General features: G+C 40.3%; 1 protein-coding gene across 1 annotated transcript in view; it reads left to right on the top strand.

Annotated features, from left to right (window-relative positions):
• The window catches only part of APOH (apolipoprotein H), a 40,929-nt gene extending 20,488 nt beyond the window's left edge, over positions 1-20,441 (top strand). Inside the window, exons 2-9 of the mRNA XM_064270873.1 lie at positions 7,903-8,015; positions 9,162-9,341; positions 11,045-11,141; positions 12,518-12,594; positions 15,523-15,711; positions 16,137-16,316; positions 18,040-18,237; positions 20,100-20,441. Coding sequence (XP_064126943.1) covers positions 7,940-8,015; positions 9,162-9,341; positions 11,045-11,141; positions 12,518-12,594; positions 15,523-15,711; positions 16,137-16,316; positions 18,040-18,237; positions 20,100-20,167 — 1,065 coding nt within the window. The 5' untranslated portion in view covers positions 7,903-7,939 and the 3' untranslated portion in view covers positions 20,168-20,441. The remainder of the gene's footprint in view (positions 1-7,902; positions 8,016-9,161; positions 9,342-11,044; positions 11,142-12,517; positions 12,595-15,522; positions 15,712-16,136; positions 16,317-18,039; positions 18,238-20,099) is intronic.
• The last annotated feature ends 584 nt before the right edge of the window (positions 20,442-21,025 follow it).

Below are 21,025 nucleotides of genomic sequence, written 5' to 3'. Positions count from 1 at the left end.
TGCTGAAAAGAAATAACTCTAGGTGGTAATATTACAGGACTTTTGTTTTATATGTTTGTTTTCCAGATTGATTAAAATAATATTATATTACTTTCATAATGAGGAAAATAAATATATAATTCCCATAAGTCTGAACCATCTCACTCATGAACTAGAAGATTTCTTCCTTGGTTTGCATGTTCTGACCCCGCACCCTTTGTTGTCCCTGTGTTTTTTGCAATCTTCATCTCCTTCTGGACTTTGGACAGTTTAGTTCCTGACACTTTGCAGACTAGATCTATGCCATGCTTTGAATTCATTTCATGTCATATGCCCCTTCTCCCATCCTTTTTGCATGGTCTTTTAATATCGGAGCTCATCGGAGAACTTCTTGGGAAGACGTGAGTTTCTCTGGCTGTCCCCTCATTTTCTTCTACACCAGATCATTAGTGAACGTGTTTTTAGTATTTTATTCTCAGGCCCTCATCTTGCAAGCCTCCCCTTCAGAATCTCTAGTGATGAGATCATGCCTATCTTTTCTTTGGATTTCTGAAAAGATATTTTTATAAATAGTCTACGACACCTGTGTGAATGGCCCCAGAATCCTCTTTGTTGTGTTCTAAAGTGTCATGGCTTTTTGTCTCCAGCTTGCCCTAACTTGGGACTTCATGAAGCAAGAAAAGGGAGGGAGTTGTGACCAGACATCAGACCTGCACACCAGGACTGGCCAGAGGGCCGAGGACATTGAGCCTCCTGAGAGGCAGACAAGGGAATACCTGGCTGGGATTTCTGGTGATCACCGGGTATTAGTTGGATGATGTAATGACCCTACTAATCCTGGGGAAATGTATGTTGTATTTTCTATACAAAAAAGAGTCCTTAGACTACAGAAGTCCTATGATTGTGCTGCCAGTGGGTAATAAGGCCAGGTGAGTGGTACTCTTACAGAATACTCACAACATATGTGAACTACATGTCTATTTTGTGTGCAGATTTCCATCCAGGCGAATATATATATTTTTTTTCTCCAAAGATGGAAATTGATTTTCTATCTTACCAATTTATAACTTTTTAAAAAAAATTAGCAAAAACAAAACAAAAACCCTGACAATATTAACAAAAAAAGGAGGAAAATAAAATATCCATTTCTTAGTGATAATTGCCACTAATATTTTGTAGTGAGTTATGGAACATGGCTTTTTGTCTTTTGTTCATTTGTGTTTTCTTGTAATGAGTGCCAATTCATTGAGCCTCATTGAAATCTATTAGATTACATGATTTTGTGTAGAAATTTCCAGTACTTTGGTATAAGACACTTGAGGTATTTGTATTAATGATAAGAACAATGTTAATAACACCTAAGTTTCATCAAACATTCACTGTAAGCCAGATACTTTACTGGGTACTCAGCATGTGTTCTAATTTAACCCTGATAACAATCATTTGAAGTAGATTTTATTTTTTTACCCTAATTTTATAGATAAAAACTTGACTGCAGAATATTATTTGCCTAAGATGACATGGCTAGTAAGAGGCAGAGTCAGTACTCAAACTCGGTTGTAGCATGACTAAAATCCTCTGTATCACACCCAGTCCTAGTAAACTGTGAACTCCTTAGAGGCAATGGTCAAGTATTATTTATTTCTGAGTTTCCTGTAACAACCGCAAAGCATAGCTCAGTAAGGGCTTAGTAAATGTTTATAATAGCATGATAACAAATGAGCGGAAACCAGGAAGTAATTCACAGTAGATCAGGAGTTGTGCAATATAGAAAGTAGAGAAAATGTATGTGGAACCCTATCGGTTGAACTTGACTTAGGTAAACATTGACAGATTGAATCAGTGGGTCTTAACCATCACTGTGATGATAATTACCTGGGTGGTATAAAAAATTGTCAATGACATTGTTGTTAGGTGCCATCAAGTTGGTTCTGACTGATAGCAACCCTATGTACAACAGAATGAAACAGTACCTGGTCTTGTGCCATCCTCACAGTTGTTACTATGTTTGGGCCCATTGTTGCAGCCACTGTGTCTGTCTGGTTGAGGGTCTTCCTCTTTTTCGCTGACTCTCTACCAAAAATGATATCATTCTCTAGGGACTGGTCCCTCCTGATAACATGTCCAAAGTACATGAGATGAAGTCTCTCCATCCTCACTTCTAAGGACCATTCTGGCTATACTTTTCCTAAAACAGACTTGTTCATTCTTCTGCCAGTTCATGGTACATTCAATATACGATTCAATACCCTACCCCCCCAAAAATCTGTTTCAACTTTTCTGAACTATGGCCTTACACCATTTTTATTTTTAAAAAACACTCTGGGGAATTCTAAAGTGCAACCAAGATTAAGAATAACTGCTCTAGATAATGATAGAAATTGTAGTACATAAATACATTAGCTTTTTCAACGTAAAAGCTGTTTACACATAGGGAATTCCATTACATAAAAAAAGATGCCTCAGTGCTAATTTAAGCCAAATACACATTTCTAAAAGTATCCCTGGTGGCACAATGGTTAAGCTCTCGGCTGCTAACTGTAAGACTGACGGTTCAAACCCACCCAGGGGCTCTGAAGGAGAAAGACCGAGGAATCTGCTTCTATAAAGATTACAGCCTAGGAAACCCTATGGGACAGTTCTACTCTGTTACACAGGGTGGATGTGAGTCAGAATCGACTCCACAGTACCTAACCACAACATAAAAAAAAAACAACAACATGCATTATAAAAAAAAACAAAAAACCTTTAATCATTCCCATTAGGGCCCGTGACGTGTTTTCTTACCCTCTTTGAAAATGTGTACATAGTTCCTGACGGGTTTTACCATCACAGGACCAAAGACACTTGGTCTCTCCACTGGAAGCTGGTGGATATTAGCGAGAACGATCCTAAGCTAGAAAGAGACAACAGTGACAGCAGGTTTTTTTTTTTGGCGGGGGGGGGGTTGTTTTAATTAAACCTGTTGCTAAATGTTTAATGTTATGGCCAAAGTCTCTGTTTGTGAAGTAAATAAGAAAGCTTTTGGACAGGTGATGCAAGGTGGTTGCAGGAATACGAAGCCTTGGACTCTGACTCAAGGTCTTTGTAGTTTACTTTATAAATTAGGGTAGGAAAGGGCATAAAGTCATTAAGAATTTCATGCACAAGGTGCTATGTTCCTTGTAAAACAAATATTGTCATGTATTCTTCAACCTAAGACTCTATGTTTTCTTGTTCGTGGTTAATACAATGTAACACACAAGAGTGCAAAATTGAATCTAAGAGTTGGCTAATCTTCAGTGGTGAATATAAGCCCCAACGATACAAAACAATCCCTTGATTTGCCAAAATTTCTTGGATTTTGTCTTAATGGTTTTTCCATTTGCTTTGCCAAATTAAACTTCCATGGTAAGTTTAAATGTGTCTTTAGACTGTCATTTACCACCAATTGTTAGGCAGTTCCTGGGGTTATTACCACAGTTGAACTAAATGGAGAGGAAAAATAGATCAAACAGCATATCAACCACATAGAACTAAAGTTATTTGGAACAGTGTATCACAAACCAAAAGGTAAAAATAAGTGAATGGTACAATGGCACCTCATCTCACTGAAAGACTTTTCATAAAACCCATATGTGTTTTTGGAAGAGTTCTAGGAGCATCTTGTAGTTCTCAGATATGTTCAAGTAGCAAAGCACTCAGGACTAATAATAATGACAATTTATTAATTCTACAGGTTATAATGCAAAATCTTTATATTTAATTATACAAATAAAGGACATTTTTACTACCAAAAAAATAATAATAACCACAAGTATATGTGACTCCCCATAAAAATTGTCAAACTAAGTTTGATTTAGTTGTTTCTTCATTTCCCTGTTATGATTATTTTGCGTCATTTTTCGATAATACCATGGTGGCCAGATTTCAGACGAAGGCAAACCAGGAAGAAAGGCCTGGGGATCTATTTCAGAAAATTAGCCAATGAAAACTTTATGGATGGCAACAGAACATTGTTTGGCTCTATTGCTTCAGACACATCATCAAGAGGGATCAATCACTAGAAGAGAACATCAAGTTTTGTGAGCTAGAGGACCAGCAAGGACAAGGGAGAGCCTCGGTAAGACGGATTGGCAAAATAGCCACAGCGATGAACTCAAACACGCTGGCAATTTTGAGGATGATGGAGGACCAGGCAACACTTTGTTCTGTTGTACATAAGATCACCATGAGTGAACACGACGACAGCTATCTGTCTACCTAGTCTCCCTCAGTCTTTGTCTTTTTCGACATGTACCTTTTTGAAGATTGCAGGGCAGTCCTTTTAGATAATGTCCTTCAATTTGGGTATGCACAATGCTTCCTCATGATGTGACCCAAGTTATTACATTTTTGGCAGGGATATCACAGAAGTGGTGCCGTGCTCTTTTCATTGTACTTTATTGGGGGAAAACATAATGTCAATCACCAGGGGGATTACTTTTGATTACTTGATTAAATTGGTATCTGCCAGATTTCTCCACTATGAATCACTTCATTTTCCCATTTCTAATAAATAAATATTTTATGTGGAGATACTGTTAAGACTCAGTAAACAAGTGGGGAGCATCTCATTTCTCATCCCACTTGTACCCCTAGTCTTAGCATCCCTTGACATTTCCAGGGAGAATTAAATATTTCTATAATTGTCAAACTGTGATTTTCTAATTCTGATATTCCCTCTATATTTATTATTGGCACTGCACTGTAAGGAATAAATTTCTCATTTCACCATATATTTGTCACTTTGTTTATTGCTCTCAGGGTAGACTTGTTGACTCCTGCTTTATTCAGTGGATTAAAACCCATTATAGTGGGTTACCAGCATTACTTATTTTGTTGCTTAAATTGTCTTAGATTTGGCCAGTGAGAGCCTCATTAAATGGCTTCTTGGTCCTTTTGACATATCCTTGTCATTATCTGAGCACAGGAAGGAAAGGAGGGAGGAAAGGAGGGAAAAAGCCTTTTTTTTTTTTTTTTTATTGTGCTTTAGGTGAAAGTTTACGGAGCAAATTAGTTTCTCATTAAACAATACATATATTGTTTTGCGACATTGGTTGCCAACGCCACAATGTGTCAATACTCTCTTCTTCTCGACCTTGAGTTCCCATTTCCATTCTTCCAGCTCTCCTGTCCCCTCCCACCTTCTTGTCCTTGCCCCTGAACTGGTGTGCCCGTTTAGTCTCATATACATGTGTGAACTACATGTTGTTGTTTGTTTTTTGGGCCTGTCTAATCTTTGGCTGAAGGGTGGACCTCATGAATAACTTCACTACTGAGTTAAAATAATGTCCGGGGGCCATACTCTGTGTTTTTCCAGTCTCTGTCAAACCAGTAAGTCTGGTGTTTTTGGGTTTTGTTTTGTGAATTTGAATTTTGTTCTACATTTTTCTCCTGCTTTGTCTGGATCCTCTATCGTGATCCCTGTCAGAGCAGTTGGTGGTGGTAGCCAGGCACCTAACTAGACAATAGATAAGTGGTAACATTGGCGAAGGGTAAGACGGTACAACAGTGGGGAAGTAAACACGACTTGACCAAGGCAAAGTCATAGAAGATTCATAGACACATTCAACCTCCCTGAGGGACTGAGTTACTGGGGCTGAGGGCCGAGGGCCGTGGTCTCGGGGGACATCTAGCTCAATTGGCATAACATAGTTTATAAAGAAAATGTTCTACATCCTACTTTGGTGAGTAGTGTCTGGGGTCTTAGAAGCTTCTGAGTGGCCACCTAAGATACTCTACTGGTCCCACCCCATCTGGAGCAAGGAAGAATGAAGAAAACCAAAGACACAAGGAAAAGATTGGTCCAAAGGACTAACTAACCACAGCTACCACAGCCTCCACCAGACTGAGTCCAATACAACTGAGAAACCATTGTTTTTAAGCAGAGGCATAATTAACATACAGTAAAATGTACAGATCTTAAATGTTAGTTTGATGAGTTATTGTACCCAAGTAAAACCAAACCTGTTGCCATTGAGTAGATTTGGGCTCGTAGTGACCCGGTACAACAGAGTAGAATTGCCACATAGTGTTTCCAAGACTGTAATCTTTATGGAGGCCAGTTGCCACTTTTTTTTCCCTGCAGAGCGGCTGGTGGGTTTGAACATCTGATCTTTCTTTCAGTTAGCGGCTGAGTGCTTAACCACTGAGCCGCTAGGGCTCTTGTGTATCTAGGTAACAATGACCACCTAAAAGAAGATATGGAATATTTCCACCCCTCCAGAAATCTCCCTTATGTAAGGGAGCGCAAACATCATTAAAAACTGTCTCCCGTCACTTCTCTTCTCAATGTCTACCACTCAGTTTGTAGCTGCTGCTAAAAGCGTTCTCAATTTCAACCTTTTCTTCCCAAATTTTCTTTGTCTGATACCTCCAGACTGTGGTTTATTGCTCTTTCTCCAACTACCTCAACTTTATTCTGTAAAACAACTTAACCCCTCTGATTTCATTAGTTTCCTCTCTTCTTCACCTCTTGAGGGGATTCTCCACAATAAAGGGGAGCCTGAGAGTGATCTGAGGAGGGCAGTGATGGTTTAGTGGTAGAATTCTCGGCCTCCATGCAGGATACCAGGTTCAATTCCCAGTAGTACACCTCAAGTGCAGCCAACACTCACCTGTCAGTAGAGGTTTGTGTGGTGTTGAACAGACTCTAGCGGAGCTTCTAGACTAAGATGGACTAAAAAGAAAGGCCTGATAATCTACTTCCAAAAATCAATGAAAACCCTATGGATCACAATGATCCCATCCTGTACATAGAGGCCTAGTGCATAGGGCCATGATGAGTCAGAGACCGACTGCATGGCAGCTAAGAACAACAACAATGGGAGTGATGAGGTAAACAAAAATCCTTTCCCTTCTAAGGTGGTGCTGGTATGTATGTGTGTGAAGATTGTGACTTACTCATAAAAGGAGACAGATCACCATTATTTCATTTTAGCAACAGTATACTTTTCTTCTTGCCCTGGAACACAGTGTTCATTAGGAGCAGAATTTAAGAAACACTGCCTGACACCAACATTTCTCAAACACAAGTGTCTCAAGGAACGTTAGAGCAAACGATATATGAGAGAACTATGGAGTCGCGAATGGTGCCCACTCAACCCTCTCAAACAACATCATCAGCGTTGGCCCATTCTCTCCTTCTCCTTGCTATCTTTTCTTCTTTGAGTCTGAAATTGCCATTTCATATCAACTTTCAAATACCTGGAACAGATCTAGGGATCTGTCTAGACAGATCTAAGGCATATTAAAAATGGATGAGCAGGATTTTGTGTTGATTTGACACAAGAAGAGGTGTAGGAGAGTTCTAAGCTCATAAGTGGAGCTACCAGGAGGATCTTGCTACTAATTTCAGGTAAAAGGGAAATTGGGAAGAAGTACTGGTAATCAAGAGAAGACAGTGAGCTCAGTCTTTTAGGTTTTTGTACCTAAGTAAGAAAGGTGTTCTTTAGAAGCATACACCTGGAACTGGAATATCATTTCAGTGGTGCAGACACTGAGACGCAGAGACATTAAGTAACTGTCCAAAGTTGATACACCAAGGCCATGGCTGAGGTAGGGATTCCTCCTTTTTAGTGCATTGCCCACTATAGATGCAAAACAAAGGATGGGGAATCAGAGATCTGGACTTCTGGAGAATCTGGGAATCACCAGAATTCTCTATAGGCAATAATAAAATATTTTGTGCCATGAACATAAATGCCATGGAGACAGAGAAACCATCTACCAAAGATTTCATAACGGACCCACAGAAATGAAAAGTAAATGATTAAAGAATGTACCTAGGTCTCAGAGTCCCTTTCAAATCATGATACTTTATCTTCTGTCTACACAGATCAAAGTAAACCCCCCAAAAAGATTAATATTTAAGCAGTGTTATATTTACATCTCTCTTTTCAGTGAAGGAAAGCAGCTTTGGAAGTGCCAGTGCGAATCAATGTCGTCCACAATGATTTCTTGGGTGCTCATCTTCTTCTCAAGTTTTCTTTGGCATGTTGCTATTGCAGGACGGAGTGAGTACTTTTTCTTTTGAAAAAATACTTAATCTATTCAACCCCTAGTATTTGTCAAGGATCATTAATAGTAACTTTAAATCCCCTTCTATAGTGGAACGCTGACCAGACTGGGTTGATACTTATTTTATAATCTGTCATACTTAAAATCTCCATGAGACACTTAGCAATTTAAGGCTCAGTGAGCTCAGCTGTGAAACAAAAGGTGGGCAGTTCAAGTCCACCAGTAGCTCCTTGGAACTCCTTTGGGGCAGTTCTACTTGGTCCCATAGGGTCACTATGAGTTGGAATCGACTTGATGGCAATGGCTTTGTTTTGGGTTTTGGTTCTTGCTGTTAGGTGCCATCAAGTCAGTTCCAACTTATAGCAACCCTGTGTACAACAGGATGAAACAGTGCCAGGTCCTGTGCCATTCTCATAATCGTTGTTATGCTTGAACCCATTGTTGCAGCCACTGTGTCAGTCCATCTTGTTGAGAGTCTTCCTCTTTTTTCACTGACCCTCTACTTTACCAAGCATGATGTCCTTCCCCAGGGCCTGATCCCTTCTGATAACACGTCCCAAGTATATGAGACGTAGTCTCATCATCCTTGCTTCTAAGGAGCATTCTGGCTGTATTTCTTCCAAAACAGATTTGTTTGCCTTTTGGCAGTCCATGGTATATTCAGTATTCGTCGCCAATACCATAATTCAAAGGCATCAATTCTTCGGTCTTCCTTATTCATTGTCCAGTTTTCACAGGCATATGAGGCAATTGAAAACACCCTTGATTGGGTCAGGCACACCTTAGTCTTGAAGGTGACATCTTCGCATTTTAATACTTTAAACAGGTCTTTTGTGGCAGGTTTGCCCAATGCAATACGTCGTTTGATTTCTTGACTGCTGTTTGCATGGATGTTGATTGTGGATCCGTTTATCATGATGTTGAGTGTTGGTAGTCAAACTATAAAATGGGGATAATAAAAGTACCTACTTCAAAAGGTTGTTGAGGCAACTAGATGAGACATTGCATCTGAAGAATTTGGTATGGGACTTGTCATACTCATTATTAGTAGCATTAAATATTTATTTTTCATTTGTATGCTTGCTGAACTTTTAAAACGCAAGTATAGATTTCTTAACCAATTGCTTTGTGCTGTATTGCAGCCTGTCCCAGGCCAGAAGAAGTACCATTTGCTATAGTCTTGCCATTAAAATCGTTCTATGACCCAGGAGAACAGATCACGTACACCTGCCAGCCGGGTTATGTGGCCAGGGGAGGAGTGATGAGACGGTTTACGTGCCCTCTTACCGGCATGTGGCCTGTCAACACTCTGAAATGTCTACGTAAGTACCTCCTAGCAGGTTCTCTCCCCTCATTCGGATTCTGAGCATTCTGTGGGATGACCACCCTCGTCATTCTTGTGGTGCAGAGGGTCAGCAAAGGCTGCAGAGTGGGGAGGCTGCTAAGAAACCAGAGGGTCTGGGAGTTCTCCCTGGGAAAAGGGAATTGAGGCAGTAAGTGCTAGCTGGAGAAGATGAGAAGATCCTACCTAGAACTCAGAGAGGTTTAAAAGAGTCCTGGCTAGTGAAAGATAAAAGGAGAGGAAAACACTCCAGAAATTAGGAGAGTAGATACTCTAAAGAGCCCTGGTGCTCAGTGGTTAAAGCACTGGCTGCTAACCAAAAGGTCGGTTGTTCAAACCCACCAGCACTCTGCAGGAGAAAGATGTGGCAGTCTGCTTCCGTAAAGATTTACATTCTTGGAAACCCTGTGGGGCAGCTCTACTCTGTCCTATAGGGTCACTACAAGTCAGAATCAATTGGAATCCAGTGGGGCTCCACTGGGTTTGGTAGATACTCTGAAATGTAAACTGATGGCAAAGAGCCACCTGGAGAAAGAAAACCGGGGAATCATCATATCTTTGGGCTTTGCCTCAAAATGGAAGCTGATTCGGTAGTTTCTGAAATGAATAGAAGTTTTCATCTAAAAAATATATATGTGTACTGTATACACACACACGGAAACCCAGGTAGTGTAGTGGTTAAGTGCTATGGCTGCTAACCAAAGGGTCAGCAGTTCGAATCCACCAGGCGCTCCTTGGAAACTCTATGGGGCAGTTCTACTCTGTCCCATAGGGTTGCTATGAGTTGTAATGGCACTGGGTTTTTTGGTGTTGTATAAAAAAAAAAAATTATAAACACACACATATACCACTATTGCTTTATTGTAGATGGCTATGTTGATTTTTTCCACGCACTATGGATTTGTGACATCATGCTAGCATTATTTACTACAGTCAAATATTGGGCAATCAACCAGACAGAACTTTTGACAATTATGTGGAGTAGCTAAGTGGTAAAAATAAACTGATCTGAGCTCTGGTTATTTTTGGCTAATGAACATGACCTTTGTCAGAATTATATATGTTCACACTGGTTTTAATATGCTTTTTGAGTAGAAGAGACTAAACATAATTTTTAATGAAAAATCACGATAATATCATTAAGACAATTTTTTTCTTTCAATAAGCATAACTGCAACACTAACAATTTCGTTTTTTTGAGTTATTTTCCACATGTATTATTTTCTCATCATTGCAAAGGGTAAGTACTCTTGTATTTTTTTTTCTAGTTTGATTCAGCATATTATAAAATTTTATTATATTTCTACAGTCCTTAGAATTCATGTATTATTGGCTGTATAAATGATGGCTCTAAAGTGATGTTATAGTTTCCAGATGTATGATTCTAAAAAATATCTTACTTAGTCATCAAACTTTAATGCCCAATAAACTGAGCACGAGTTCAACTCTTGATATACTATGATGAGACAATCCCCTGACAGTGAACATTTAGATTGTCCAAATTTTGTTATTAGAGGTAGGAGTGTAATGAACGTTTTAGTGCATATATCATTTGATCTACTTTGAATTATTTTCTTAGAAGAGTTACTAGTAGAGATATTGGACAAAAGGATGAAAATGGGCATATATATTTTAATGGAAAATCCTATCAATAGAAACTTACTTTTTATCTTTCAATCACAGCTCGAGTATGTCCTTTTGCTGGAATCTTAGAAAATGGAGCTGTACGCTATACAACCTTTGAATATCCCAACACAATCAGCTTTACTTGTAACACTGGGTAAGCTCATCCAGGTGACTGCGTAGCTAATACACATGGCACATTTCAGTGCCCTTAATCTAAACATCCAGACTGGTCCTTTAGGTTGGACTTACTGAATACAAAACAATTTTTGTCCTGCTTTGAATATATGCCACAGTGACATCTGGGGCGAGTAATAGATGGGAACTAGCAACTAGTGCAATATGGTGTTATCACTGTATCTAATTTTTCTGCCCTGAGTAAGTGCTTACCTGAGGAGGCATATTGAAACAATTGTAACTAGATGATAATTTTCTATAACCTCTGTGCCAATTTTTTTTTTAATTCAGAAATCTACATTTTTATTCATCTCTGAGAAATACATAATAAATATATCAAGAAAACTTGGTGGGATGAATAGCAATTTTTAACATTGTCATGAATTTCTATTAGTATAAGCTAGGCAGATGAAAATGATTTGAACAGTTCAGTCAAGGAAAAAATGAATCACTTATCCTATGAGTTTATCTCCTAGAAAAAACAATAGCCAAATGTTTTTTTACGATCATGAATTAAAATAATTTCACCCTTAACAGAAGCTTAGTTCTGGGCCAAATCTTGGCATTTGTTGTTGTTGCGTGCTGTGGAGTAAATTCCGACTCATAGCGACCCTCTAGGACAGAGTAGAACTGCCCCACAGGGTTTTCTAGGCTGCAGTCTTTACAGGAGCATATTGGTAGGTTTTTTCTCCCACAGAGCAGCTTGTGGGTTTGAACCAATAACCTTTCGGTTAGCAGCTGAGTGCTTAGCCATTGCACCACCAGGGCTCCTTAAATCTTGGCATAAGGTTTAAAATATTTTAGGACTAGGGCTTGGGTTTTAGTTATGAGGCAAATTTAATTGGCTGACCTAGAAGAGAGAAGAGAATTCTATGGAGAATGTCAGGAGTGTGATGACAGAAAACATAGTACCCGTAGTCTTCACAAAACGCAGTACAACACCCACAGCAAGGAAGCACTTATAGTTGTTCACCCATCTCATCTGCCTTGTGAGCAGACATCACTGTGACATTGTCAGTGGCACCCTGGCTGCACATTAGGGCAAATTTTTACTGAGGACCCTCATTTAGAATTTGAGATTAAGAAATACTCTTTGTGAAAGAGCAACAGTCCTTTAATCTGAAACATCAATGTGCTACTGGGTTTGATGGTAAACAACCTTGAAAGAATTGGCTTCAAGGACAGAACGTTATATTTTCAGTGAGATAGACTGAGCTGGGTCCTCAGGAAAGCAGCATTCTAAGATGGGAAAGAAGTCAATAGTACTACCCTGAAGCAATGCTCAGTGTGGAAGACATCTGAGATGCTGCTGATGGATTATTTTACTACTTAATGGACTACATTTTCCTTTTGTAGGTTTCAGCTGAATGGAACTAAATCTGCCAAATGCACCGAGGAAGGAAGATGGAATCCAGGGCTTCCTGTCTGTGCTCGTGAGTCTGTGGGCCCATTTACGAGGGAGGGTGACCAACTTGTTCCAATTAGTCCGGGACTTTCCTGGTTTTAGTACTGAAAGTGCTATGTCCCAGGAAACCCTTCAGTGTTGGCCCAATGAGATGATCATCCTGATACCACCATCCTGCTCTGGAGGATGCAACAGCCGCATGGAGTGACAGAAGGGAAGCATCCTCCTCAGGGACACATTTTGCATCCTCCACCTATTAGAGCCACTGGTTGCTGGGTTTGTTAACTCGACCCTCCCACAGTGTTTGGCAGGGGTTTGAGGATGGGTCCATTCATCTTTCACGGTCTGCCACCATTTGCCTAGGAGACATTCTGAAAACAATGGAATGAAACTTCCAACCACCCTGGAACCTCATTCATTCATTCAAGAAACTTGTATCCAGTACCTAGTATGCACCAGATCCTACTCTCAGCACTGAGGCTGTAAGACCAAAGGACGCTTGGCCCCACCCTCAGGGAGGGAGTCTAGAGATGAGGAAGACAATGAAAGCAGCCTTCCCAGTATGCTCAGGGCCCATTACAGGGCCTCATACCCTAGAAGCTGGTTGAGATTCCATCAAAAGATGGCAATGACTTGTTCAGGTGATGCTCAGACAAGCAGTCAGGGTCAGCCCTGGGCTTTGTTAATACAGGGAGGGACGTTCTTATGCTCCCTAATGTGTGATCTCTACAAGGCCACTCCTTGACCAGGAGGTCAGGGCATTGAAGTAATAATTATGGTTCTTTCATCTTTCAACCCGGTCTGTCCTAGCAAAAGCAAGTGGAAAAGTAAAGCAATTTCAAATGAACACTAGTTTAAGAAAACCAGAAGTATAAAGAAGAAGTTTTTTAAGGATAAATGAAGTTTTTCACTCAGCAGTGGGAATCAACGTGGCTTTTATTAAATAGTTGCCCTTTTAAGCAGACTTATATCAAATATGTAAATCGATTGCTTATAAATTACAACCAGGAAGGCTACATTAGCTTCAATCTAACCTAAACGAATGCTTCTCATAATTATCTGGGGATCTTGTTAGACTGAGCTTCTGACTCAGTAGGTCTGGGGTAAGGTCCGAGATTCTGCATTTCTAACAAGCTCCCATACTGCTCAACCTTGGACCACACTTTGGGTAGAAGGATCTAGATAACTCAAGATAAATCATATTTTGGTCTGCGTTATCTTCTATTATGTTAGTAGTATAACATTTCCTGAACTGGTTGAAACTCCACATTGGCCTGATCAGGATGATGACCCACTATGGTGTCTTTAAGTCCTTGAACATACATGGATAACCCCCATACGTGTAGTGTCCAAAAGCAGGAGACATTCAATAGGAACAAGCAAGCCTGAACTAGCAGAACTCTAATGTCAAAAATGACTTTGCACCGAGTTACTGTCGCCAGCAATTATTGCATGGTGGTCGCTCAGCAATGTCCTCCATTGATTCTGACTTCCAGAAACATTTTCTACTGTAACATTTGGATCAAAGGCTTTATGGAAACATAACCATGTGTTATTGTAGGAGGCAAATTAGTGCTGGCAAGACTTATATTTACTTCACCTCGGAGTTTTTTTGACTGCGTCGGACATTCGATTTGGAGATATTTTCTTATTTGGCATCCATAATTAACAGTTTTTACCATGTATTATGGATTGAATTGTGTCCCCCCAAAATATGTGTTGTAAGTCCTAACCTCTATGCCTGTAGTAGGAGCCCTGGTGGTGCAGTGGTTAAGAGCTTGGCTGCTAAGCAAAAGGTCAGCAGTTCAAATCCACCAGCTGCTTCTTGGAAACCATATGGGGTGGTTCTACTCTGTCCTATGATGTAGCTAAAAGTGGGAATGTTTTTTTATGCATGCAGTTATAATCCCATTTGAGAATGGGTTGTGTTTGTTATGTTAATGAAGCAGGATTAGTGTAGGGTATGTCTTGAGTCAATCTCTTCTGAGATATAAAGAGATTAAACAAGCAAGAGAGAAAGCAGTGATGGGGAAAGACACATGCCAAGCCATGTGAAGATTGCCCAGGAGCAGAAGCTCAGAAGAGACAAGGACCTTCCTCTAGAGCCAACAGAGAAAGAAAGCCTTCCCCTTGAGCCAGCACCCTGGATTCAGACTTTTAGCCTCCTAAACTTTGAGAAAAAATGTTTCTATTGTTAAAGGCATCCACTTGTGGTATTACTGTTATAGGGGCACTAGATAACTAAGACATCCTGGCATTCAATCAAAGTTTGCATTTTCTTGAGCCCAAGAGTCAGAATGGGCCACATAAATCAGAGACTACATCAGCCTAAAACCAGAAGAACTAGAAGGTGACTGGCTACAACCGATGACTGCCCTGACAGGGAACACAACAGAGAATCCCCGAAGGAGCAGGAGAGCAGTGAGGTGCAGACCTCAAATTCTTGTAAAAAGACCAGACTTAATAGTCTGACTGAGACTAGAAGGACCCCGGAGGTCATGGTCCCCAGGCCTTCTGTTAGCCCAAGACAGGAACCATTCCCAAAGCCAACTCTTCAGACAGGGATTGGACTAGACTATAAGACAGAAAATGATACTGGTGAGGAGTGAGCTTCTTGGATCAAGTAGACACGTGAGACTATGTGGGAAGCTCCTGTCTGGAGCGGAGATGAGACGGCAGAGGGGAAGAGAAGCTGGCTGAGTGGACACGGAAATACAGGGTGGAGAGGAGTGTGCTGTCTCATTAGGGGGAGAGCAACTAGGAGTATATAGCAAGGTGTATATAAATTTTTCTATGAGAGACTGGCTTGATTTGTAAACTTTCACTTAAAGCACAATAAAAATTTTTTTTAAAGTTTGCATTTTCTCAAGTTCACCTTTGATTTTTTTTCTTACTGCGAAGTATATTTATAAAACTTGACTATTTTCACAGAGATGATAATTCTTTCTTTTTCCAGCTATAACCTGTCCTCCACCACCCATACCTAAATTCGCCACCTTGAGTGTTTATAAGCCATCGGTTGGAAACAACTCCCTCTATCGGGACACTGCAGTCTTTGCGTGTTTGCCACACCATGCAATATTTGGAAATGACACAATTTCCTGCACGGAACGTGGAAATTGGACTCAACTACCAGAATGCAGAGGTAAGTGAAATGAGACAAAATAATTACATTGATTTAGAATCCCATTTTTGAAAATTCCACTATCATAGAGTGTTTCAAATTCCTTCATTCAACAAATGTTTATTAAGCATCTATCACGTACTAGGCATGGTACTAGGTGATGGAGATACCAATGAATGACACTGGCTTCTTACCTTAGGAAAATTATATATAACGCAATTCAGTGCCTGGAGCTGCCTGGGAAAGCTTCACAGAGTTGGTAGCCCTTCAACTTGGCCTGGGAGGAGAAGTGGGGCATGCCAGACAAGACCACAGGATGTGCATAACAGTCGCTGGAACGCCCAGTGATTCCGTAGTGCAATGGAGATTAGAATGTAACTGTTCCATAACCATGGGACAACACTACATATTCATTACTAATATGTCTTATTAAATAAACTTTTTAGAAGTAAAGTGCCCATTTCCATCAAGACCAGACAATGGATTTGTGAACTACCCTGCAAAACAAGTACTTTATTACAAGGATAAAGCCACGTATGGTTGCCATGATACATTTGCCCTGGATGGCCCAGAAGAAGTAGAATGTAGTAAATTGGGGACCTGGTCTGCTCAGCCAAGTTGTAAAGGTATGGAAATTTGGGTGAGATCTTACAATGTCTGAATGTATTTAATGGATCACCTTTACTTGCTATTTTCTTGTCCCAATCGTTTTCTACTTATTGCTCATACTTGCTTCACTGCTATTGGCATGTGAGAGACTTTAGGATTCGCATGCACATGGTGAAGCCTCATGCTTAGGAAGCTTGCTTGAGACGAAACTGATTTATGAAATAAACAGTGACTTTTTATGTGTGATAATATGGTAGAAGATCAAGTGGGCTTTCCAGAGTTGTTTCTTGACTCTTTGCCTATGAGTATCATTTTTTGCTTTGTTCTAGTCAAGGCCCATCTTGTTGTAAAAAGCAACTCCACATTCAAGCTAGTTCAAGGAAAAGGAGGCTTATTGTTTACGGGCAACAGGTAATCATATGGACACCGAAGATGAGGAAATGAAGTACAACTGGTTCTCCTGGGAATTGGAACTGAAAGCCAGGAGATATTGCTATCCTCTCCATATTCAGTGCCATCATAGTTTCTCTATCTCTGTGTCTCTTTGATTGCTCTTCTTGAATTTAACTTGACTCCACACCAGGGCATCTCAGCGAAAGGATCCATCACTAACTGGCATCTTTTCCCTGAGACTCTTGGGCTCCTTTTGAGTCAGATGCCCATCCTTGATCCAGTCAATGTCGTGCTTATCCAAGCAACAACAACCTAGACAAAGAACAATCATGTCTCTGCTTAGGTTGCTATGGCTGATGAGTTTAAGTAGAATGAGAAATTTAGGCACAACAAGCAAGATGACAAATGTCTATTGTCTTCCTTTGGGATCCCTAGAAGCAGAGCCTAAGATAGGGATTCAAGTGCAGTTGATTTATTAAGTGAGTATCTCAGGAGAATGAGAGTGAGGCAGATGAGATAGACTAGGGCACTTGTTCTCAAGCATTAGTGTGCATCAAAATCACCTGGAGGACTTGTTTAAACACAGATTGCTAGGCTCCACCTTCAAGTTTCTGATTAGGTAGATCCAAAATGGGACCTAAGAATTTGCATTTCTAACAAGTTCCTAGGTGATGCTGATGCTGCTGGTTCAGGTACCACGATTTGAGAAGCACCGAGGATGTGGTCTCAGCTAAAGTCTAGCTTTAGCCTAATCCCACAGGGAGCCCTGGAGCATGAATTGTACACCACAGCTGACCCTACCAAGTGGCAAGGGAACCTGCGTTTTGTAACCCCTTGTCAGTCAGTCATTGGCTATAGGCTGCTCCCTTTTTCCCCCAGGTGGGGTGGGGCTTGCATGACTTCCAGGGAGAGGTATCTTCTCTATGACTGAAGGCAATTTTTCAGACTAAGGAGCTTTTGTGAACTGTTAGCAACCAACACGCACAGTGACTGGGGGATGGATGCAACAGCTCAATAAATGGGATCTGGGTGGGGCAGTGTAGGCTTGAATGAAATGATACCATCTGGTCGGATTTCTTTTACACTAAGTCCAGGAGTCTGGAGCTTCCGCTTTGACCTTATTATGTGACTACAGAAGGAAGTGAGGCCATCTTGGAAGCAGTGACTAATGGTTATAGTGATATAGAGCTGTAATGATATTGATTACACAGTATGTGTGTTCTTGGACTCTTCTTGTCTTGACCTGTGTGTTTCAGGTGTACTCATCTACTGGTTCAAATGCTATGCTCTCCTTAAGAAAGATTTACTCAACGCTTAAGTCTTGACTACACATATTGTGTCTTGCAGCATCTTGTAAATTATCTGTTAAAAAAGCCACTGTGCTGTTCCAAGGAGAAAGAGTAAAGCTCCAAGAAAGATTTAAGAATGGAATGCTGCATGGTGAAAAAGTTTCCTTCTTCTGCAAAAATAAGGAAAAGAAGTGTAGCTATACAGAGGATGCTCAGTGCATAGATGGCACCATTGAAATTCCCAAATGCTTCAAGGGTAAGTCTAACATTGCAACTTTGAGCTAGGACTTCTACTTGCCCTTCACCATAATCAGCACTTTTGTTGTGTAATGGCTGTAAGAAGCCATATGTATTTGTCCACTGGGATTTTAAAAAGGAAGGGAGAAGGGAGAAACAGCTGGATGAAGCAGTGAGCTGCTTACAGTATCTCCACTTGCATAAACATCTTCCTTTTCAATTCTTTTCCTTAAAACTCAGCTGTGGTTTTATTCAATGAATAATGGGGTGACGTGCAATCTCGTGTAATTCCAAATTAAACTTGAATAATATTTGAACTTTTCACCATCTCTTGGTTTTAAATTATAAAGTACTCATCCCAAATTACAAAGTAATTCATGGCCATAGAGATTGATCTCCAGATCTTCTAACATTTTTTTCCTTCCTTCAGCAATCCTTAGAGTTTAGAAAATTGTCCATTAGAGCAAAGTATTTGCTAGACCAACATATTTTAAGGAAGATGATGTTATGTTTGAGTAAAATAAAAGAAGTGTATAATGGCCAACATTTAAAGCTGCCAACCTTTTAAAGTTTCACCGTTGGGATTTAAATACCTTTGCTGCTAGAAGGAAGAATCAGCCAGAAGCTGAAGCTGTTACTGGCTGTAGGCTTAGAAATGCACCAAGAACATTGATACCCCTATATCTGCAGGCTGGGAGACAACAGAGTTGGGAGCAGATGAAGATAACAGAGAGGGGTCTGAGAAGTAACCAGCCAAAGGGAGAGACAAGAATGCTGATCGGTTAATCAGACGCACCTCATAGGCTTTGAATGAACCGGTTCCTCCCGGTTCATTCATGGCTGAGGAAGCAAAACTGGAACAGATACGATTTTTTTTTTAATTTTCGTGTACCAGAATGGTAACTGGAACAGGAAAAATTACAAGTTGAAGCCCTGGTGGAAGCAATCTCCCTCTTAGAAAAGAAGGGCAGTTTACGGGTTGCATAGCAACCAAATATTTTGCCCTTAGGATTTTGTGCAAAGCCAGAAACAACACTGCCCCGCTCAAAGATGGACAGTGCGCACACCGATTTCAATGTGTTACTCTCCACAGTCCTGCTCATAATCCAATCTCCCACATGGGGTTCTTGGAAAGGCTCACTATGCCTCTTCCCAGTCTTCATTCCGAGGGTTGGACCCATAATTATCATGCTGGGTCACCGAAATTTTAAAAATTCGGGGTCTTTTCGGTTTCCCTTTCTTGGCCATGACCGAACTGGTTCAAGCCTGTTCAAAGCTCTGATTATTGGAAATAAGATGCATGATGTGGGGAACGTTTCCAACCGGTGACAGTTACCATTATCATTACAAATAGTTACAAAGGCATGGAATAAATTGTTATTGTTCAAAAGATAGTAGTCCTGGTGAGATGTTCAATAAAAAAAATTGATAAAGCACAATAAGCCTAGTACAAATTAGTAGAAAAAAATATTCGAAACAAAAAAACAAAGGGAAACCCTAGAAGAGGATAATTAAAAAAAAGAAAAAATGCAACCAGAGCCTTGTTGGTGTGTTTCTTTAGGCTCTTCTGCCCTACGGTCTTCACCCAGACGCAGCACTGTGAGTGCATTAGAGACTCAATAAAGGCTGATAGTGTTTCTTTTTTTCTTTTAATCTTGACTGTCACAGTTATATAGAACTCTTTATTTTCTCTTTTGGAAATGAGTGCTTTAACATTTGCTAATGTTTTCTTGTGTCACTTAAACCTCACACTAAAAGGTTCCTGTCATAAGTACATTTATTCTACACATTTGTAAGATGTATTTGATTTGGCTTAGTTATTTAAAGAATTTTAAAAATGATTGTTTCTCTTAGAATGTTTATCCGTTTCTCCCCCAACAGAGCACAGTTCTTTAGCTTTCTGGAAAACTGACGCATCAGATGTCAAACCATGCGAAAGTGATTCTTAGACTCCGAAGACTTGTATCTGTGTTTGTCCAAGGAAACTAATGAAAGTGGAAAAAATAAAGATACAGAATTTATTGCTTCATCCATTGCAGTGTTACTCCTCATAGTGGCTTCCTTTCAGTTATGCTACCTGGTTAAGGACCTCGAATATTTAGAACGTCATCATTTCATGGCTGTGAAATGGAAAGGGTAAACAGTTACCTGAGTAACCCAGCTCCCCTCCTCCCCAATTCTACTCTCAAGTGCTTTCACCTAAAACGCCTGCAACGCAGTGTTTCTTATAGAATGGTCCACATTAGTATCACTTGGGTGCTTATTACAATGGCAAAATGCTATGTCAGAACCCACAAGATGGCCTAGAAGGCTGCATTTATGAAAAAGCCCCAGATAATTCTTGAGCATCTTCATGTGTGAGAAGCATCATCATACAGGAATGAACACAGGCTTCCAGGCCAATAGAACTAGATGTGAATTGCTGATGTTTACAAAATGCCTTAAAAAAATCTTTCCTTGTTGTTAGGTGTTGTTGAGTCAAATTCTGATTCATAGAGACTCGATGTGACAGAGAACTGCCCTGTGGGTTTCCTAGGCTGTAATCTTTATAGCTGTAACCTTTACAGGAGCGAATCGCCAGGTCTTTTCTCTTGCCGAAATGCTGGGTGGGTTCGAACTGGCAACTTTATGCTTAGCAGCTGAACACCTAACCATTGCGCCACCGCAGCCCCTAAATCTTTCCTTACCTACCAAGATTTCATGATCCATTGTTGACACCGCTTCTTTGCATATATTCAACTTCCTTGCCCTTCTCCTTCTGTAGTGCCTGCTGGGCAAAACCCAGCCCAAACTCCATCTGTTTTCCT

Source organism: Loxodonta africana, chromosome 18, assembly GCF_030014295.1.
Source record: "Loxodonta africana isolate mLoxAfr1 chromosome 18, mLoxAfr1.hap2, whole genome shotgun sequence".
Taxonomy (NCBI): Eukaryota; Metazoa; Chordata; class Mammalia; order Proboscidea; family Elephantidae; genus Loxodonta; species Loxodonta africana.
The sequence above is the reverse complement of the archived record's forward strand: the minus strand, read 5'-3'. Positions and strand labels throughout refer to the sequence as shown.